Source organism: Cydia splendana, chromosome 17 (genome assembly GCF_910591565.1).
Source record: "Cydia splendana chromosome 17, ilCydSple1.2, whole genome shotgun sequence".
In the NCBI taxonomy this organism is placed as follows: domain Eukaryota; kingdom Metazoa; phylum Arthropoda; class Insecta; order Lepidoptera; family Tortricidae; genus Cydia; species Cydia splendana.
Genome location: NC_085976.1, coordinates 10,269,486 through 10,285,587, shown reverse-complemented (window position 1 = coordinate 10,285,587; position 16,102 = coordinate 10,269,486). Strand labels below are relative to the sequence as shown.

Below are 16,102 nucleotides of genomic sequence, written 5' to 3'. Positions count from 1 at the left end.
GGCACATCACTACTTTCTTTACATTTCACGACTCCTCTCTTTTCGCACAGATGGCCTATCACCGTGAACACCGAAGTTCGCAAATTACGGGCATCTTTCTCTTTTACTCCTATAAAGGAGTAATTACAGTGACAGAGAAAGATGCTCGCAATTTGCGAACTTCGGTGTTTATGGTTTTCGGTGACGCCGAAATAATTTTTAGCTTGTAAGATTTTTACTATTGTACGTATGTTAGTTTGTAAGGTATGTATCTATGGGCCTTAGTCGCCTGATAATAAATGATATTTATTTTTTTAATTTAATTTATGCTCCAGTGATAAGCGTCCTAGTTAAAAACTATAACAAACGGGCGTAGCGGATCCACGCGACCCTGAGGCAGTGGCGGATTTGCTCTAAGGCCGAGTAGGCCCGGGCCTAGGGTGGCAGTCTATATGATGGGTGCTGAGAAAGGGGCGTCTAGTGCTTGCTACAGGGCCTGGGGCCTAGGACGGCAAATACTGTAAATCCCCCACTGCCCTGAGGGCCTACCCCAAACCACTTTCGACATTTTGTCTCTCTGTCGCACTTGTAAATTCGTACGTAAGTGTGACAGAGAGGCAACACGTCGAACTTGGTTCGCGGTAGACCCTCTGGTTCTGTCACCATTACTGTCTCTCTATCTCTCTCACTCATACCCGTGTTCTTGACAGACGTTACGGCGGACCACATTCCTGACGATCCACCATGTTCGTGGTCCAGTGCGCCTATTAGCAACAGCTTTTAGAACAACTAAATTAAGTGCTAAGGTACTAAGGTTGTGTGAAGCGTTTTACAGAAGAGAAAAAAACTATATCCATCCCTTTTCAGGCCATAATACTAGTACAGCGAAAATACAGTATGATTCTCTATAACTATGCACGAATAAGAAAAGATCCTGGCCAAACTATATATTCAATGTTATCCTAATATCCCACATACATATGACTTATGGTCACCCTAATTAGAAAGAGATGCAACGGCCCACCTTGACTTCTCATGTGGACACACTTTTTGGCTAATGTACTCTGTCCGGTTTACTCTCTAGGTCCGTGAGCTTAGTATAGTTTAGCCGATATGTCATTGATTGGCTCGTGAGAAATTTCTATGACGTTCATGTCTGCTGTCAATCTGACAGTGCAATGACATTGTGAGTTGATAGTTGTCACGTACGTAGAAATTGAATTTTGTGTGAAAAAAATTGCGACTTTTATTAATTAAAATTAATTATAGTGATAATGCAAAACACGCGAAACTCAGTATCGTCAATGTTGGAGATTCAAAGTTAACCATACTACCGAGTGATGACGTTGAGCAAGGACGATGTGATCTTTAGAGTCAATAGAAACAAACTTTGTCGTCTCATTGTTTGATTATAAGCATTATCTCTGCGGAGATATTTTGATATGTCACATTTTGGCGATTTTATGGACGGCGTCACCGTGAAAATCTCTGAAAAATACAAGCGACCGCCCCGAATAGATCTGCCGTACAGCGTGCACGAATGCCCACTACGAGCTCAAAATGTGGTCGACAACGCTATGTATTGCACTCAGTTTGAGACCAACGTGCTGTCGAAGCTTAAGGAACTACGGAGCGCTAAAGAGACCAAGAAAAACGAACGTAAACATCGCTTACAGTTATTAGAGGAGGCCAAACAGAAGAAATTGGATGCAATCGCGGCCGCCGAGGCCGAGGAAAAACTTAAACAGCTCAGCGTCTCTGAAGTGTCTTACCCGAGTACTGACGAGATAAGTGCAATATCTCCTGATGAGAAAACTGACAAAAACTGTGATATTACTCCTGTGTTAGAAGAGTCTCCCGAACCGGAGCCCGCTGTTCCCGAAGTCACCTATCAGACATGCAGTAACCCGGAACCAGAGCTGAATATCCTACAACCTATACAGCTACAAGCTAACTACCCGCAGAACAGCTTACTGGATGATCCTGACCCATTGCAAGAATATAAAACTAATAATAAGATTAAGAAAATACCACAATATAATCACAATGTAGAAACCCTTACATTTAGAGATTTTGAAAATGATACTTCTAGCCCGTTTGATAATGTGGAACTAAAGACAATAAATGACATGGAATTATTAGCCCAGATACTGCAGAGTCAGAAGGAATCTACAACAAGTTGCAATCCACAACAGTATATATCTGACCAAACATTTGCAGCTCCGAGCTGCGCATCCCAAGCTCAGACTGAGGGACTTGCATATTTGCCCAATTCATACACTGAACAACAAATGCAAGGCCCTGGATTAATGTATATAACACCGCATCACTATCCTGTGTCTAACGGTTACTATGTACCAGCTGACAATGTCTGTGATAACCAAATGCCAATGGAAAACATGTACATGCCAAATTATCAATATTATGTTCCTACAAATCCATATCCTGCTAACCCTCAATACTATAACAATTCATTACCAGTCAGTACAGACATTAATCAACCACAAAGCGAGTCCACATTCATTCCACAACCATATTATTTTCATCAATACCAACCAATGCCTGCACAGATTCCAACTGAAAATCTAGTACAGGATGAGAACAAAACTAATGAAAACACAAGTACTCAGATTAAATCACGGTCTCGAAGTGTGCCGGACATAGTTAGAGAGTTGAATGAAGAAATCATGTCGGCAAGGCTTCGGGCAAATGAAAGGTCTTCTCATAATGTAAGTCCAGCACCAACAAACATTCCACAACCATCTTCAAGCACTGAAAAGAAGGAAAGGAAAAGCAAAAGGAAATCGGAACAGCTACCAAATCCTTTGGAAAAGCTGTCTCCAAAGCTCCAGGATATGTGTAGGAAGATACATGGCATGGGGTTCCCACTTGACAGGGTTGCTAGAGTATGTACACTTGTAGGTGATAATGATAAGAAGGTGAGATACCAAAGTTATTTCCTTATCTTTATTTAGACAAAACATCTTACTTCATAAAGTAGAGCAGAGTTTAATTAAGAAAAGTGTTATGTAAAAATTATTGCACATAAAAACTTCACCATTCTGTTTATAGAGCATTTATCTAATAAATTGAAAGTATTTCACAATCTTTATTACCTACCATTTACTGAGAATGTTTGAGGCATAGTTGCACTGTAATATTGTGCTAAGATTATTTACATAAAAATATCTTGCACAACAAAGTTCACAGATATTGCTCTTGGTCCCAAAGTAGCAACCAGATGTTTTGGCTAGTATGTATCTGTATAGTCATGTACACAATAAAATACACATATATTTTTAGATCCCCACATACTTTAGCATACTTGGTTATGCAATATAAATATTATTGCATGTCACTGTGCAATAATAATCAAGCTTTTCAGTCCAAATAATAGAAATCTGTAGAACTGGGCCTAAACCGTATTAACTGAGCATGGTATTTAAAATATGTTGAACATGAAACATTCTCTGGTTTTCATATTCTTTTTAAGTGACATTCAGAAAGTAGGTCACAGGTATAATTCGATGAATATGCCCCTGTCTGTGCTATTCATGAGACATTAATTAGCATAATACATATGTACCTATCTACCAGTCTACTAACAACAACATTTTATTAACCATAGGTGTGCCTTAAATCTCTGCAATAAGGCTGTCAGTTGATAGTGTGGATACTCATACTGGTACCTATTTATTTACTAGCTATAAACCAATCTATGGGTAGTTATGTTACTCGGGTAACTCCTGGCCCCTGTTTAACGCTGGCAATGTCACCACTATTGACCATTTACCATACATTCCTGATCCGACAAGTAAACATTGATGCTGCAACATTGTTATTTAACTTACAGTAGAATCCGCTTATAATGACATCGAAGGGAAGTGACAAACAAATCCGTCATACTAAGCCTTATGGTTGACATGTGGTTGACCATTGGCCGCCTATTTTCGACAGAGGGGAACGCCTGTTAATGGTGGCTCCATTGTTAATTACTCCGAGTACTAAGCGGATGTCATAATATAAAGCACAGTTGATTAACTTCTTATTTTTGTTATTTTTTCCAATTTAATCTCAAAATCCTCTGTCAGAGATGAATTATACTAACCTTGTACTAATTATCAACTTGTCACTGAGAATCAAAACTAAAACACCGCACGCACCAAACGTCCTCACAGAGAGAGACGTGGGGATGGCCACGAAAACCAGCGAATGTGTCAGTATAACCGGACATAATTTCATAAAACTAGGATTTATAGGTCATAGTAAGCGATTTGTCACTATAAGGGAAGTCATTTTATCCGACTTTGTCACAAAGAATTTTATATGAAAACCAAACTTCGCACAGTAATTACGTCGTAGTAAGCGGTTGGTCAGTATAAGCGCAGTCATAATAAACGGATTCCACTGCATTTACCAACCCAAAACTGTAGGAAATTGTTAGTGGCAGGTGTGAATTGCCAAGTTGGTGAAATAGGTGCCTGAAGTTTCATTTCGAATTTATTTTGGTGAAATTTGTACAGTCGACGTCAAAGATATTTTTACACTTTTGCACCTTTTCTAAATAGGCTCGTAAGTTGAAGGTTTTAATATCGAACGTAATTTTCCAGCATAAGTTGACCCGCGTCTGTTGTCATTTTCCAGGTGATCGAGGGTCTGCTAATACTGGGCGAGCTGATGGACCTTGGCTTTTCAGAAGGCCGAGTGTCCGCCGCGCTGGCGAAACACGAGTTTAACCGAGATAAGGCTTTGGACGATTTGGTCTCGTAACGGTTTTTAAGAAAACCGTATTTACACGAAAGATATGTGGATGCCCGTAAGAAGTTTTAGGTGGTTGAGCAGTAGTGACCAATAATTATATTTGACAGAAAAATATACTATGAGTAATTTGGATATAGTTTAATTTCACGAAAAAATCACGACGGATCACGTTGGGTATATGGGTATGGGTTCATATAAGAAGACCTCACGTGTATTTTTCTACAGCGAACGAAACTAAGAAAAAATACCTACCACATGAGTAGATACTTTTTCTCGGTTACGAAAATAGAAAAATAAACAAGATTTACTATAGTAAATCTTATAGTATTGTATATATAGAATACTATTTATCTTAAAATTAGAACGAATGAAAAAAAAACAAAAAATACACGTGAGGTTTGGTGGGGGAGGAGGGGTAGCCAAAAACCGCTCCAAATATCACCAAGGGGGAGGGGGAGGGGGGAAAAAGTAGCCGAAAACACCTCGCGTGATTTGTGCACAACCCCTTAGAGCTTACAGGTTGACTGGTAGAGAATGCCTCATAGCATTAATTTCGCCTTTTATACGATTGTATTTTCTTTTGTGCAATAAAGATTAAATAAATACATCGTAACAATAAGATTGGCGAAGGGGCATGTAACAATGATACCTACCAAAGATTTTTTGACAATTAAATTGAGTAATTATTGTTTACCTACTGCTCTCCATCGGCCACATTTGAGTAGGCTGTTTGCTATAAATACTTACCTAATTATAATACGTTTAGTGGTTGGACGGAAAATGCCTGTAATTTAATGTATTTTACGAGCGTTTATAAAATACCTATCATTACGTCAAAAAAAACTTGGATATCGGTCGGCAAAAAGTGTTATTTTAAATATGGGACCTCACTTGACTTGTACGTATAAAACACCTTTCGGAGAGGGCCGCAGGCCCGCGAACCTCTCGCTTGCGGCCCGAGAGCCTCCCTAGCTATTTTGTATGTAATTTTGACATTACGACAATGTCTGAAAAAGTCATAAATATTAACAAAGTGCGGCCCGCGTCCACTTCGTTAACTGCTATGTGGCCCTTGGCTGCTAAAAGGTTGTCGACCGCTGGTTTAGAGACTTTAGAGGATTGACAACTTTTTGAGAGTATTGGCAGTCTTTTTGTTCTCTCTGATGGTGACCTAATACATATACATATCTTCGAAAGCGACTGACTGACTAGGGAATGCAAATCGGTTATTTTTTGTATGGAAATAATCGGTTTTTAACCGAAACCGCGGTTATTTCCATACAAAAAATAACCGATTTGCATTCCTTATGACTGACTAACATTTTTTTCGGCGAAATGATAGACAATCTTGTAAAACGATAGACGCGAAAGAGTGATATATTTTCAATAATATATTAAGAGTAGGTAGTGTGTCGAAATAATTTTTATTCTAAAATATATTATGTAAGACTGAGCGATGACAAGATTTCTGAATTAACATAAATGTAATCATTTATTAAAAAAAATTACAGTGGCCTTACCATGATGTCCTTATTGCGATTCTGTTTAGTACCTAAACTGAATTGCTAAAGGACGGAGATATGTGACTTATATAGCTCCGTCCCTTAGCAATTCAGTTTAGGTCCTAAACAAATCGCAATAAGGACATCATGGTAAAGCCCAGGTGTATTCATGAGAGCTGGCACGAGATGTGTGCTGATCTGTCAATTTTTAAATAGACATTTCGAGTCAGCTCTTTATAAGGTTATCACCCTTTTGCGGATTCGTGTGAACGAGGCAGCCCTATGCACGTATATAGCGATGACTCGCTCGCACAACGGAGCGGTGTGAGGCTGAGGACCCGCATCCAATGTGAAGCCTTTTAAAGGCTTGTAGCCTGCAGTACAAGTGGAACATATTTGTTAGAAAGAGATTGCCGTTTCTATTGCCGGTTACAAGATAACTGCAATAAATTTGCAGTCATTGCTCAGTATAGTCATAGTCTACTGATTTAACAGAGACGTACGGAATTAAATAATATTTCGTCACAGTTACTTTCATTTTCACTAGATGGCGCTACACAACGGCTTACTCGTATCGTACGCATTAACTGAGTTTTCAAAAGTTTTAAAATTTCGATTAGCGCATAACGTTAACGCTATCCAGCGCCATCTACTGCAGCTGTCTAGATGACAGCTACGAAATCAACAACTCCGTAAGTCTATGGTAACTCAGGTGTCTGTGGAAAGATGCTATTCTAAGCCTACTTAAAGTAGAGAGCTTATTTATTTTTATGCCTTCATCACCTTTTATTTCTTCTTTAGCCCTTATCTGTTATCAATTAATTTTATTGCACTGACATACTACAATAGGTAATCTCACTATTTATTTCGTCTGTGCAAAAAAACCGGCCAAGTGCGAGTCGGACTCGCGCAAGAGGGGTTCCGTGCCATTACGCAAAAAACGGCAAATAAATCACGTTTGTTGTATGGGAGCCCCACTTAAATATTTATTTTATTCTGTTTTTAGTATTTGTTGTTATAGCAGCAATAGAAATACATCATCTGTGAAAATTTCAACTGTCTAGCTATCACGGTTCATGAGATACAGCCTGGGGACAGACAGACGGACAGAGGAGTCTTAGTAATAGGGTCTCGTTTTTAACCATCGGCATAGAGAAATATAGTAAGACAAGAGAGCTCACTCCATACATCAGTTTTGGTACCAAAAATATTAGTATTTTCATAGTCGACATCTAGCATCGAGTAGCGGAATTATCAGTATTTTAAGTAGTAGCAGTAGTAGTACTGCCAAGTGACAATAGATGTAGCACCGACCGGAAAGTCTTATGTTATTGAGCATTAGACTTTCCGGTCGGTGCTACATCTATTGTCACTTGGCAGTACTACTACTGCTACTACTTAAAGTACTGATAATTCCGCTACTCGATGCTAGATGTCGACTATGAAAATACTAATATTTGGTACCAAAACTGATAGTGAGCTCTCTTGTCTTACTATATTTCTCTATGCCATCGGGTAAGGAACCCTAAAAAGTAAATATCCAAAACTTTGAATGAACAGTCGCGACCATCTCATGGTCGCCACTTTGGCCGTCAATATCTATTTGATGAGTGCACCAATGTTTTAACTATTCATTCTAATTCTATATCACGTGCTTTAACCAAAAAGTTTATCGACTCGGCCACGACATTGCGAGACTGGCTTCGGCGGCGGCGGCAACCATAGGATGGAGCGAGACAAAGCGATCGGACCTTTCGTTCCCAGCTATGGTTGCCGTCGCCGCCGTCGCTAGGCGCGCAATGTCGTGGCCGAGCCGTATTTGCCTACGCCAACTATTATCCTTTCTAAATAGTAAATCCGTATATAAGAATCCAGGATAAAATCCAAACAGTCCCTATTTTTAGTACATAGTCAATATTTATTTCTACAGTAAGTGAAGATATGCATTTTGTTATATTTCTAATATTCGTCCATTTAGTAAATTATTAGCTCAGAAACACAAGAAGTGCTTTTCGTTTAAGTCGAAGTATCGTAGTGACCTTACATACTCCATGACTTCCATGAGATATATCGGAGAAGCCAAGGTGCTCAGAAATATCTGAATAATTTTGCTTTCACATTTGAGGCGTGTCCAGATAATTGTGAGCACCTTAGCTGCTCTAACACTTACTGCACTTGCTGCATGTTAATACTTTTTGAATTTGAAATAAAAACACAGAACAGAACATAGTAATTGTGTACATTTCGGTACACAATTACTTAGACGAGGGGCACATCTTAAGTTTTTAGCAATATGTATGATTTATTTACATTCGTCCATAAAGGTGATAAATTACTGTCTATCAATTTTATGTGAAGGTAACAGCGGTATCCGGGATTAGTAATATTAACCTGACGATTGCAAGTGTGTAATTAATGAGATTATTTTAAACTACTTATTATCAATTTTCTACATCCAATTCTGGATACCACTGTATAGAACTGCAGGTATGTATTTCACTTGATACAAGGCGTGAAATCTACATAGATTACACTAGGAGATATGTCAACACACGAAAATTAAACTATTTCTGGTCCGCATATGTATAAGCAAATAATATCTGGGAGACCGAGCTTTGCTCGGAAAACATAAAAATCCAAAAATGCGCGATTTCCCAGAGTAGTTTTAAATAACAATTGCACTGCGTGTGCTATCGAAATCGTTGCAGACGTGTCTTGGTCTAACTCTAATAATAATATAGCATCAGATACCTACCTACATTTAAAATTGAATCTAAGGTAAAAACAAGAAAAGCTTTTCCAAACCACTGCCATTGGAAAGTATAACTTAGAGGTTTTGTAATAAAGTTGAGCTTAGTGGTTTACAAAACTGTAGGGAAATTGTTAAACTTAAGGGACTTATGTACTGAAATTGCATTAGTAAAATTGATAACGAATTATTGTATTAATTGTCAAACACTATGTTTAGTTTGAAACATCACAATGTATATACATATACAATGTATGTAAAAAGTATTTTCGTAGTCTATATATTTATTAACAATATGGATATCTGTAGTTAAGCAGAAAACGCAAAGAAATAAAAAAGAATCATTCCATCACAAAAAGAATGTAAAATTCTTTATTGGGAAATTATACATAGGTACATCATCGAGTCACGTTGTCCCTGGTTTCAACATCCTTTTGTATAAAATGAAATAAATAAATATAACTTAGCACGACTATTATTATAATCATAAAAGAAAGGACGAGGATAATTTGTCATAGACAAGCATGGAAGTATGTCACCAATATCTTTATAAGTATTTTAAAAGTACGCAATCAGTTTAGTTGTCTAGTTTGCCTTTATCCTAAAATTAAATTAAAGGCCAGAGCACACCGGGTGCCTGCGCGTAGACGTAAAATGTTTGAGTCGCGCACGCACATGTCACGCAAGCGGTGTGCCGTCTCTCATAAGGATCTGTATATTGCAACGTGCACGGCACGTCTACGTACACGCACCCGGTGTGCACAGGCCTATAACGTAACTGTTAAATAAATAGGGGACCGCCATTGGAGCATTTTTAGATGTAACAATGATATGAGATGTTTTCTGCTTTACTACAAACAAATGAACAGATATTTCACTAACATCGTTGCAAACGCTATTTTATTTATTGAATGAACATGTTACACATTATATCGTTCAAATTACGATGACAGTTGCGTAAATAGAAAATGAACTTTAACACTTTAATTATAAGGGTGCTGTTGTCATGGTACTTTGAGAAAGAGTAATAAACTTCAGTAATATCCAATATATTATGCACTTAGTTTTCCCTCCTGCTCTGTATACACATTAAAAATGAGAGGGAGATATCCCTATGGGTGTATGCTATTATTGATATTGTTTGTCGCTGTGAGTGCTCAATTACACGAGACGTGATTTTGAGGCATTTTTGTAATTTTTTTTTTGTAATTTAGAATTATAATTTAGATTGATTACCAACAGTTCGGATATGCTCATACGGTACGGTAACATTTGTAGATTTCCGTGCTTTGACCGTTTAAAAAAACATAAAAACATGATAAAAACCACAGCTTCGTGTAATTGAACACTAATTGTAAGATTTGTATGAATTGTAAGTGAACGCTTGGTAGAGTGCGGTGCGTGATTTTATACTTCGGCTTCACATCAATGGAAATAATGTATAAATAAAGAGTTATTTTCATTTTGGTATTTTAAGTTACCTGTGTGTGTAACGTAACCTAGATCAAAATGTGTCTGTCTGTCTTATCATTTATTGTCACCATGCTGCCTGTCACGTTCTAAGAAATATGTAAGTGCGAAAGTGACGCATGGCATGACAGGTGATAAAAATGCAAATTGTCTTCTGTCATCTACCGCTGTCAAATGTGGATAACTCCCCATATAACCATTCCAGTCGCAGAATCACAAAGTGGTAACTAAATGTCAGATGTGTCGTAACAGAGTCCACACAATGTGTCTAGAATTGTTTCGAAACAAAGTGTCGTCGCCGTGTCTACACTTTTCCGTAACAAGGTGTCGACACATTTGTGTGCACTTTGCGTGCGGTTTGCGACTAAATCTGACAGCAAATTTGTGACAGCAAATGTCAATATAAAATACCTCTTGAAAACCAAGGTTTGTCAAACTACTATTAGTGTCTCATGTGCTCGTAATTCTAGTAAGTCATCATGGGCAATGCAAATGATAATAATCGACCGAAACCATATAAACACCCAACACCCGTCAACCTTTTACAGAAAAGTTTTTAAAGAAATTCAATAAGCTACTTAGGTCAGGCAACGAATGCTCCAAAAGTTGTAGAGGGAAATGCTCGTAAAACAAATTTTGACTCCGTAACTCGGTTTGACAAGTTAGGAGGTGAACATATCAAAAGTCCCCGGCCGTAGCCCTTGAGCGGGGGGGAGAGAGGGGGCTTTGAAGGTCCCATTTTCCCGTTTTTCGATTATATCTCGGAAACTATGCATCTCAGCGACATGGCCACTTATACAAAATGAAAGTTAATTTAATTTGTTACAAGTTTATTCAGTCAATTTTTTCGATATGTTGAATAGTTTTTGAGATATCCGCTCTTGAAAGTTTATTTAGGGCTCTCAATTTTATCTTGATATATCTATATCAGTGAAGGTGCTAGGCCGTGTTTGGTATCGTTTTCGTATAAATCTGGGGTGCTGAATCCATTTAAGATATCACATTGACACCATTCCACAAAATAAAAATAAATCTTTTTAGGGTTCCGTACCTCAAAAGGAAAAAACGGAACCCTTATAGGATCACTCGTGCGTCTGTATGTATGTCCGTCTGAATACACAAAATAGTTCTTTACCTATAGATGACAGGAAAACCTATTAGAAATGTGCAGTCAAGCGCGAGTCGGTTTAATGTACGGAACCCTTAATACGCGAGTCCGACTCGCACTTGGCCGGTTTTTTTGAAACTCCTCTTGACGCTTAACCGCTGAACCGATTTCGTTGAAATTTGGTATAGAAATAGTTTGCGTCCCGGAACAGGACATAGGATAGATCTTATAACCAAAATCATCTTTTGAAGGTGTGTAAAGTGGCGTGGAAATTTGTACGGGAAATCAATAACCGCTGAACCGATTTATATGAAATTTGGGATGGTCTACATCTTTGATTTAGTTAAAAATGATGAAAAAACATGACTTCAAACCTAAACTTAAACAGTATTAACTTCAAGAAGTCAATTCTGAATTCCCCCCTACACCCCATTTCACACCTTTAAAGGATGATTTTTGAGATAACTTATTATATCCTGTCTCGGGACTCAAAATATATGTGTACCAAATTTAAATTAAAACTGTTCAGCAGTTTAAGCGTGAAGAGGAGTTTAAAAGAAAGTATTTTAATAAGTTTATATGTTTTTACTTCGGAATGGTGTCAATGTGATACCTTAACTAAATTTGGTACTGCGAAATTATACGAAAACGATACCAAACATGGCCCCGTAGCTTTACTGTTGTAGAAGTCAAAATAAAATTGAGAGCCCTAAATTCTTATTACTTGGCCAAACTTGTGTAGAAGGAAAAGGTAAAATAAAAGTCTTCGGCAGGAATATAAGACACAAATATATATTTTTTTTGCGTTACTATTTCATTCATCAAATATAAACATACCTTGATTATACTATTCTAGTGAGATCCTCATAGATAAACAAAAACATTTACTTAAAAAATTACAAGGTCGAAATGTCACGGAACTTGTGAGAGTAATATGTGAAAAATATAAACTTTTATGACAAGAAAAATCTGGACACAATTTAAGAATCACCCAATTGCGTCGAGGAATCATCTGTATTTTTGCTTGTTTCATTACCTCCTCGCTTCTTTTTTGTCCTTTGTATTCTGTAGCAATTTGTTAGATCTGAAAATAAAGATAACTTGCGTCGTCACGGATGTCGATTTATAGGTTTTAGGGAGTGCAGAATTCGAAAACGATGATCATTTTATAATCCAAGATGGCGGCTACGTATTTTGTCATAAAAGTGGAATCCAAACAAGTTATCATTTTCGAAATCTGCGCCCACTAAAACCTATACATAAAACGACATCCATGACGACTTTTATGACATAGTGCATGGCCGCCATCTTGGAATCCAAAATAGTCATCATTTTCTAAATCTGCGCCCCCCAAAACCTATAAAACGACACCCATGACGACTTTTATGACATAGTGCATTGCCGCCATTTTTAAATTGAAAATGTTATCATTTTCGAAATCTGCGCCCCCCAAAACCTATAAAACGACACCCATGACGACTTTTATGACATAGTGCATGGCCGCCATTTTGGATTCCAAAATGGTTATCATTTTCGAAAGCGGGGCCCCCTAAAACCTATAAAACGACATACATGACGACTTTTATGACATAGTGCATGGCCGCCATCTTGGAATCCAAAATGGTCATCATTTTCGAAATCTGCGCCCCCTAAAACCTATAAAACGACACCCATGACGACTTTTATGACATAGTGCATGGCCGCCATTTTGGAATCCAAAATGGTTATCATTTTCTAAATCTGCGCCCCCCAAAACCTATAAAACGACACCCATGACGACTTTTATGACATAGTGCATGGCCGCCATTTTGGATTTCAAAATGGTCATCATTTTCTAAATCGGGGCCCCCTAAAACCTATAAAACGACATCCATGACGACTTTTATGACATAGTGCATGGCCGCCATCTTGGAATCCAAAATGGTTATCATTTTCGAAATCTGCGCCCCCTAAAACCTATAAAACGACACCTATGACGACTTTTATGGCATAGTGCATGGCCGCCATTTTGGATTCCAAAATGGTCATCATTTTCAAAATTGAGGCCCCCTAAAACGTATAAAACGACATCCATGACGACTTTTATGACACAGTGCATGGCCGCCATTTCGGATTCCAAAATGGTCATTATTTTCGAAATCGGCACTCCCTAAAACCTATATATCGACACCCATCTCGACTTTTATGACAAAGTGTTTTGCTACCATCTGCATGCAAGACATTTCTATTATTTTTACGTACAAAAATGGCCCCCTGTCAACTTTCAATCGAGATTTAATCGATAATTTATTCGATTAATATTCAGATTAATTCAATTTCAATCTATGTTAGGTCGACTAAACTAATCGCGATTAAAATTTGAGAATTAACTTTTTTTATTCCATTAATTAGTCGAATAAACAGTTAATCGATTAATGCCCATCTCTGACCACGGCATTTTTACACTTTGAGAATATCTGAAAACAAATCAACACAAGGAGCCATTTTGCAAATCCAGTAACATACCAGTAACTTTGTTATTACTTTTGACAGCGCGTGTCATGTGTCAACACAGAGTCGACACAAAGTCGAAACATTGCAACTACTTTGTGACTGCAATATTTCTCAGCCTTAAACCATATTTATACATCATAATTAACAAGTTTCGTAGTATGTAAAGCGTTATTTCTGTTATTTAAGTATAGTATACGCATCGAAGTACTAAAAATGCTTCAAATAATATAGTTATGAACACAGGCACTGAGAAGTAAACAATTTCATTTCCGGCTAAACTAAAACAATGTGGTGGCGCGTTGATTATATTACACTTAGTTTATCAAATCACTCGAGCAGTTTAATTCCCCATAATAATTTAAGTCCTATTGTAATATAAATGCAAACAATATATAATTACGTCTTGCAATCCCTTTTAGAGATGGCGTATTAATGTCACTTATTTTTATTTAAGTATTTTTCCATCTGACAGTTTCCATTTGACAGGAACAAAATGAACGAATGAACGAATGATTTTGGCATAAAGTAGTCGCAAACCCGAAACAATGTGTGCACACGGCGACCACACTTTATGTCACTTTGTGTCATGTGTCGACCCTTCCCCATTTCTGGTAACTGTGTCGACACGGCGACGACTCTGCGACTGGAATTGTGACCGAAACAGACGGTGTCGACACAAGATGTGTCAACACCGCGTCGTAACGGCGACTGGAAATGGTTGTATGGGTCCATATATCAAATATATTAAGAACGGGTCACTCACGTATTTTAAGTCGAAAAACGCTCGACATGTTTCACTCCGTACCGAGCAGTTTCATCAGCTTGCGTTAACTCCATATATCGTCTGCAACCATATAGTATGGTTGATAAAATCGATGATAACTGTCGTTTTAACAACTAAATTATCTTAATTATCACTATTCCGCGTGATAACTACAACCGTGCTAAGCCCGCAGATCTAGCCAATGCGCGGCGAGAGCGTAGGTATGCATGTTTGCTTCAGATAGCTCTCCTAATTTGCGCAAGTCATGCAAGGCTCGTCATAAAACGCGCAATCCACATCAAACAAGCATGCGCACTCGAGGCGCTTTTGATAGATCTGTAGCCTTACCACAAGCTTGACACTGACATATTCGCTAACGTCACTTACATTATATTGCTTGCACTTATATGTCAGTAAGAGCCAGATGCAGAGAAGAGAGTGGCATCTAGAGGTATGATATATAGAGTCGGACCAAGAAAAGTCTGCAGCGGATTTGATAGCCCACGCAGTGCAAGTGTCATTTATACGTCATAATTTCATAGAAGTTTGACGTTTAAAATAACACGTGCACTGCGTGGGCTATCAAATCCGCTGCAGACTTTTCATGGACTGACTCTACCTACGTTGCTGATCGCACATTTGCAACAATATATAGGTATCTCCTTTTATAGAAATGTGGTTATCCAGAGCAGCCCCGTCACCTTAAAAACTGAATAAGTATTTGCTTTATCAATTTGGCTACGGTACTGTAAGCCTAATCCGAGGGTGTTGATTGAAACAACACATTTATCCTCAAAACGATCCCACAGAATGGTGTCAGCAGCACACGTGGTCTGAACTCACTCGTTTACGCTACGTCTGCCATAAAATCAAAATTCAACCTTACCGTTATCAAGATAAGGTCCTATTTTCATGGAGCCCTTTTGCTTCTACAATGGGTATTTAATGAAGAAATAATAAGGCGTGAATTTTGCAAGTTTTATCATCTAGCTCGGCGGTAGTAGGTCAATGTCAAGAAGTTTCGGCAAGATAAGGGTTTTGTGAAGTTTTTGAAGTTAAATAAAGATGTGAATTTTGGTGTTAAATTACTTATTGAATGTTTGTAAATACGTGGGTTTGGTAACACTTGCCTACCTACTGTATCACTACTTGTATTTTTAAATGTTCATGCAGTTTATCGAATAGGTAAGTTAGGTAAAATAAAAGTGAAGCGTAGTTGGTAGCCTAGCGGTAAAGCTTGTGGCGTTCAAACCGGAGTTTCTTGGAACTTAAGTATA

General features: G+C 38.0%; 1 protein-coding gene across 1 annotated transcript; it reads left to right on the top strand.

Moving 5' to 3' along the window:
* Positions 1 to 1,158: 1,158 nt before the first annotated feature.
* Positions 1,159 to 4,872, top strand: LOC134798757 (uncharacterized). Its single transcript, XM_063771130.1, has 2 exons — positions 1,159 to 2,918; positions 4,624 to 4,872. The coding sequence occupies exons 1-2, from the start codon at positions 1,422 to 1,424 to the stop codon at positions 4,747 to 4,749; spliced, it is 1,623 nt and encodes a 540-aa protein (XP_063627200.1). The 5' UTR covers positions 1,159 to 1,421; the 3' UTR covers positions 4,750 to 4,872.
* Positions 4,873 to 16,102: the final 11,230 nt, after the last annotated feature.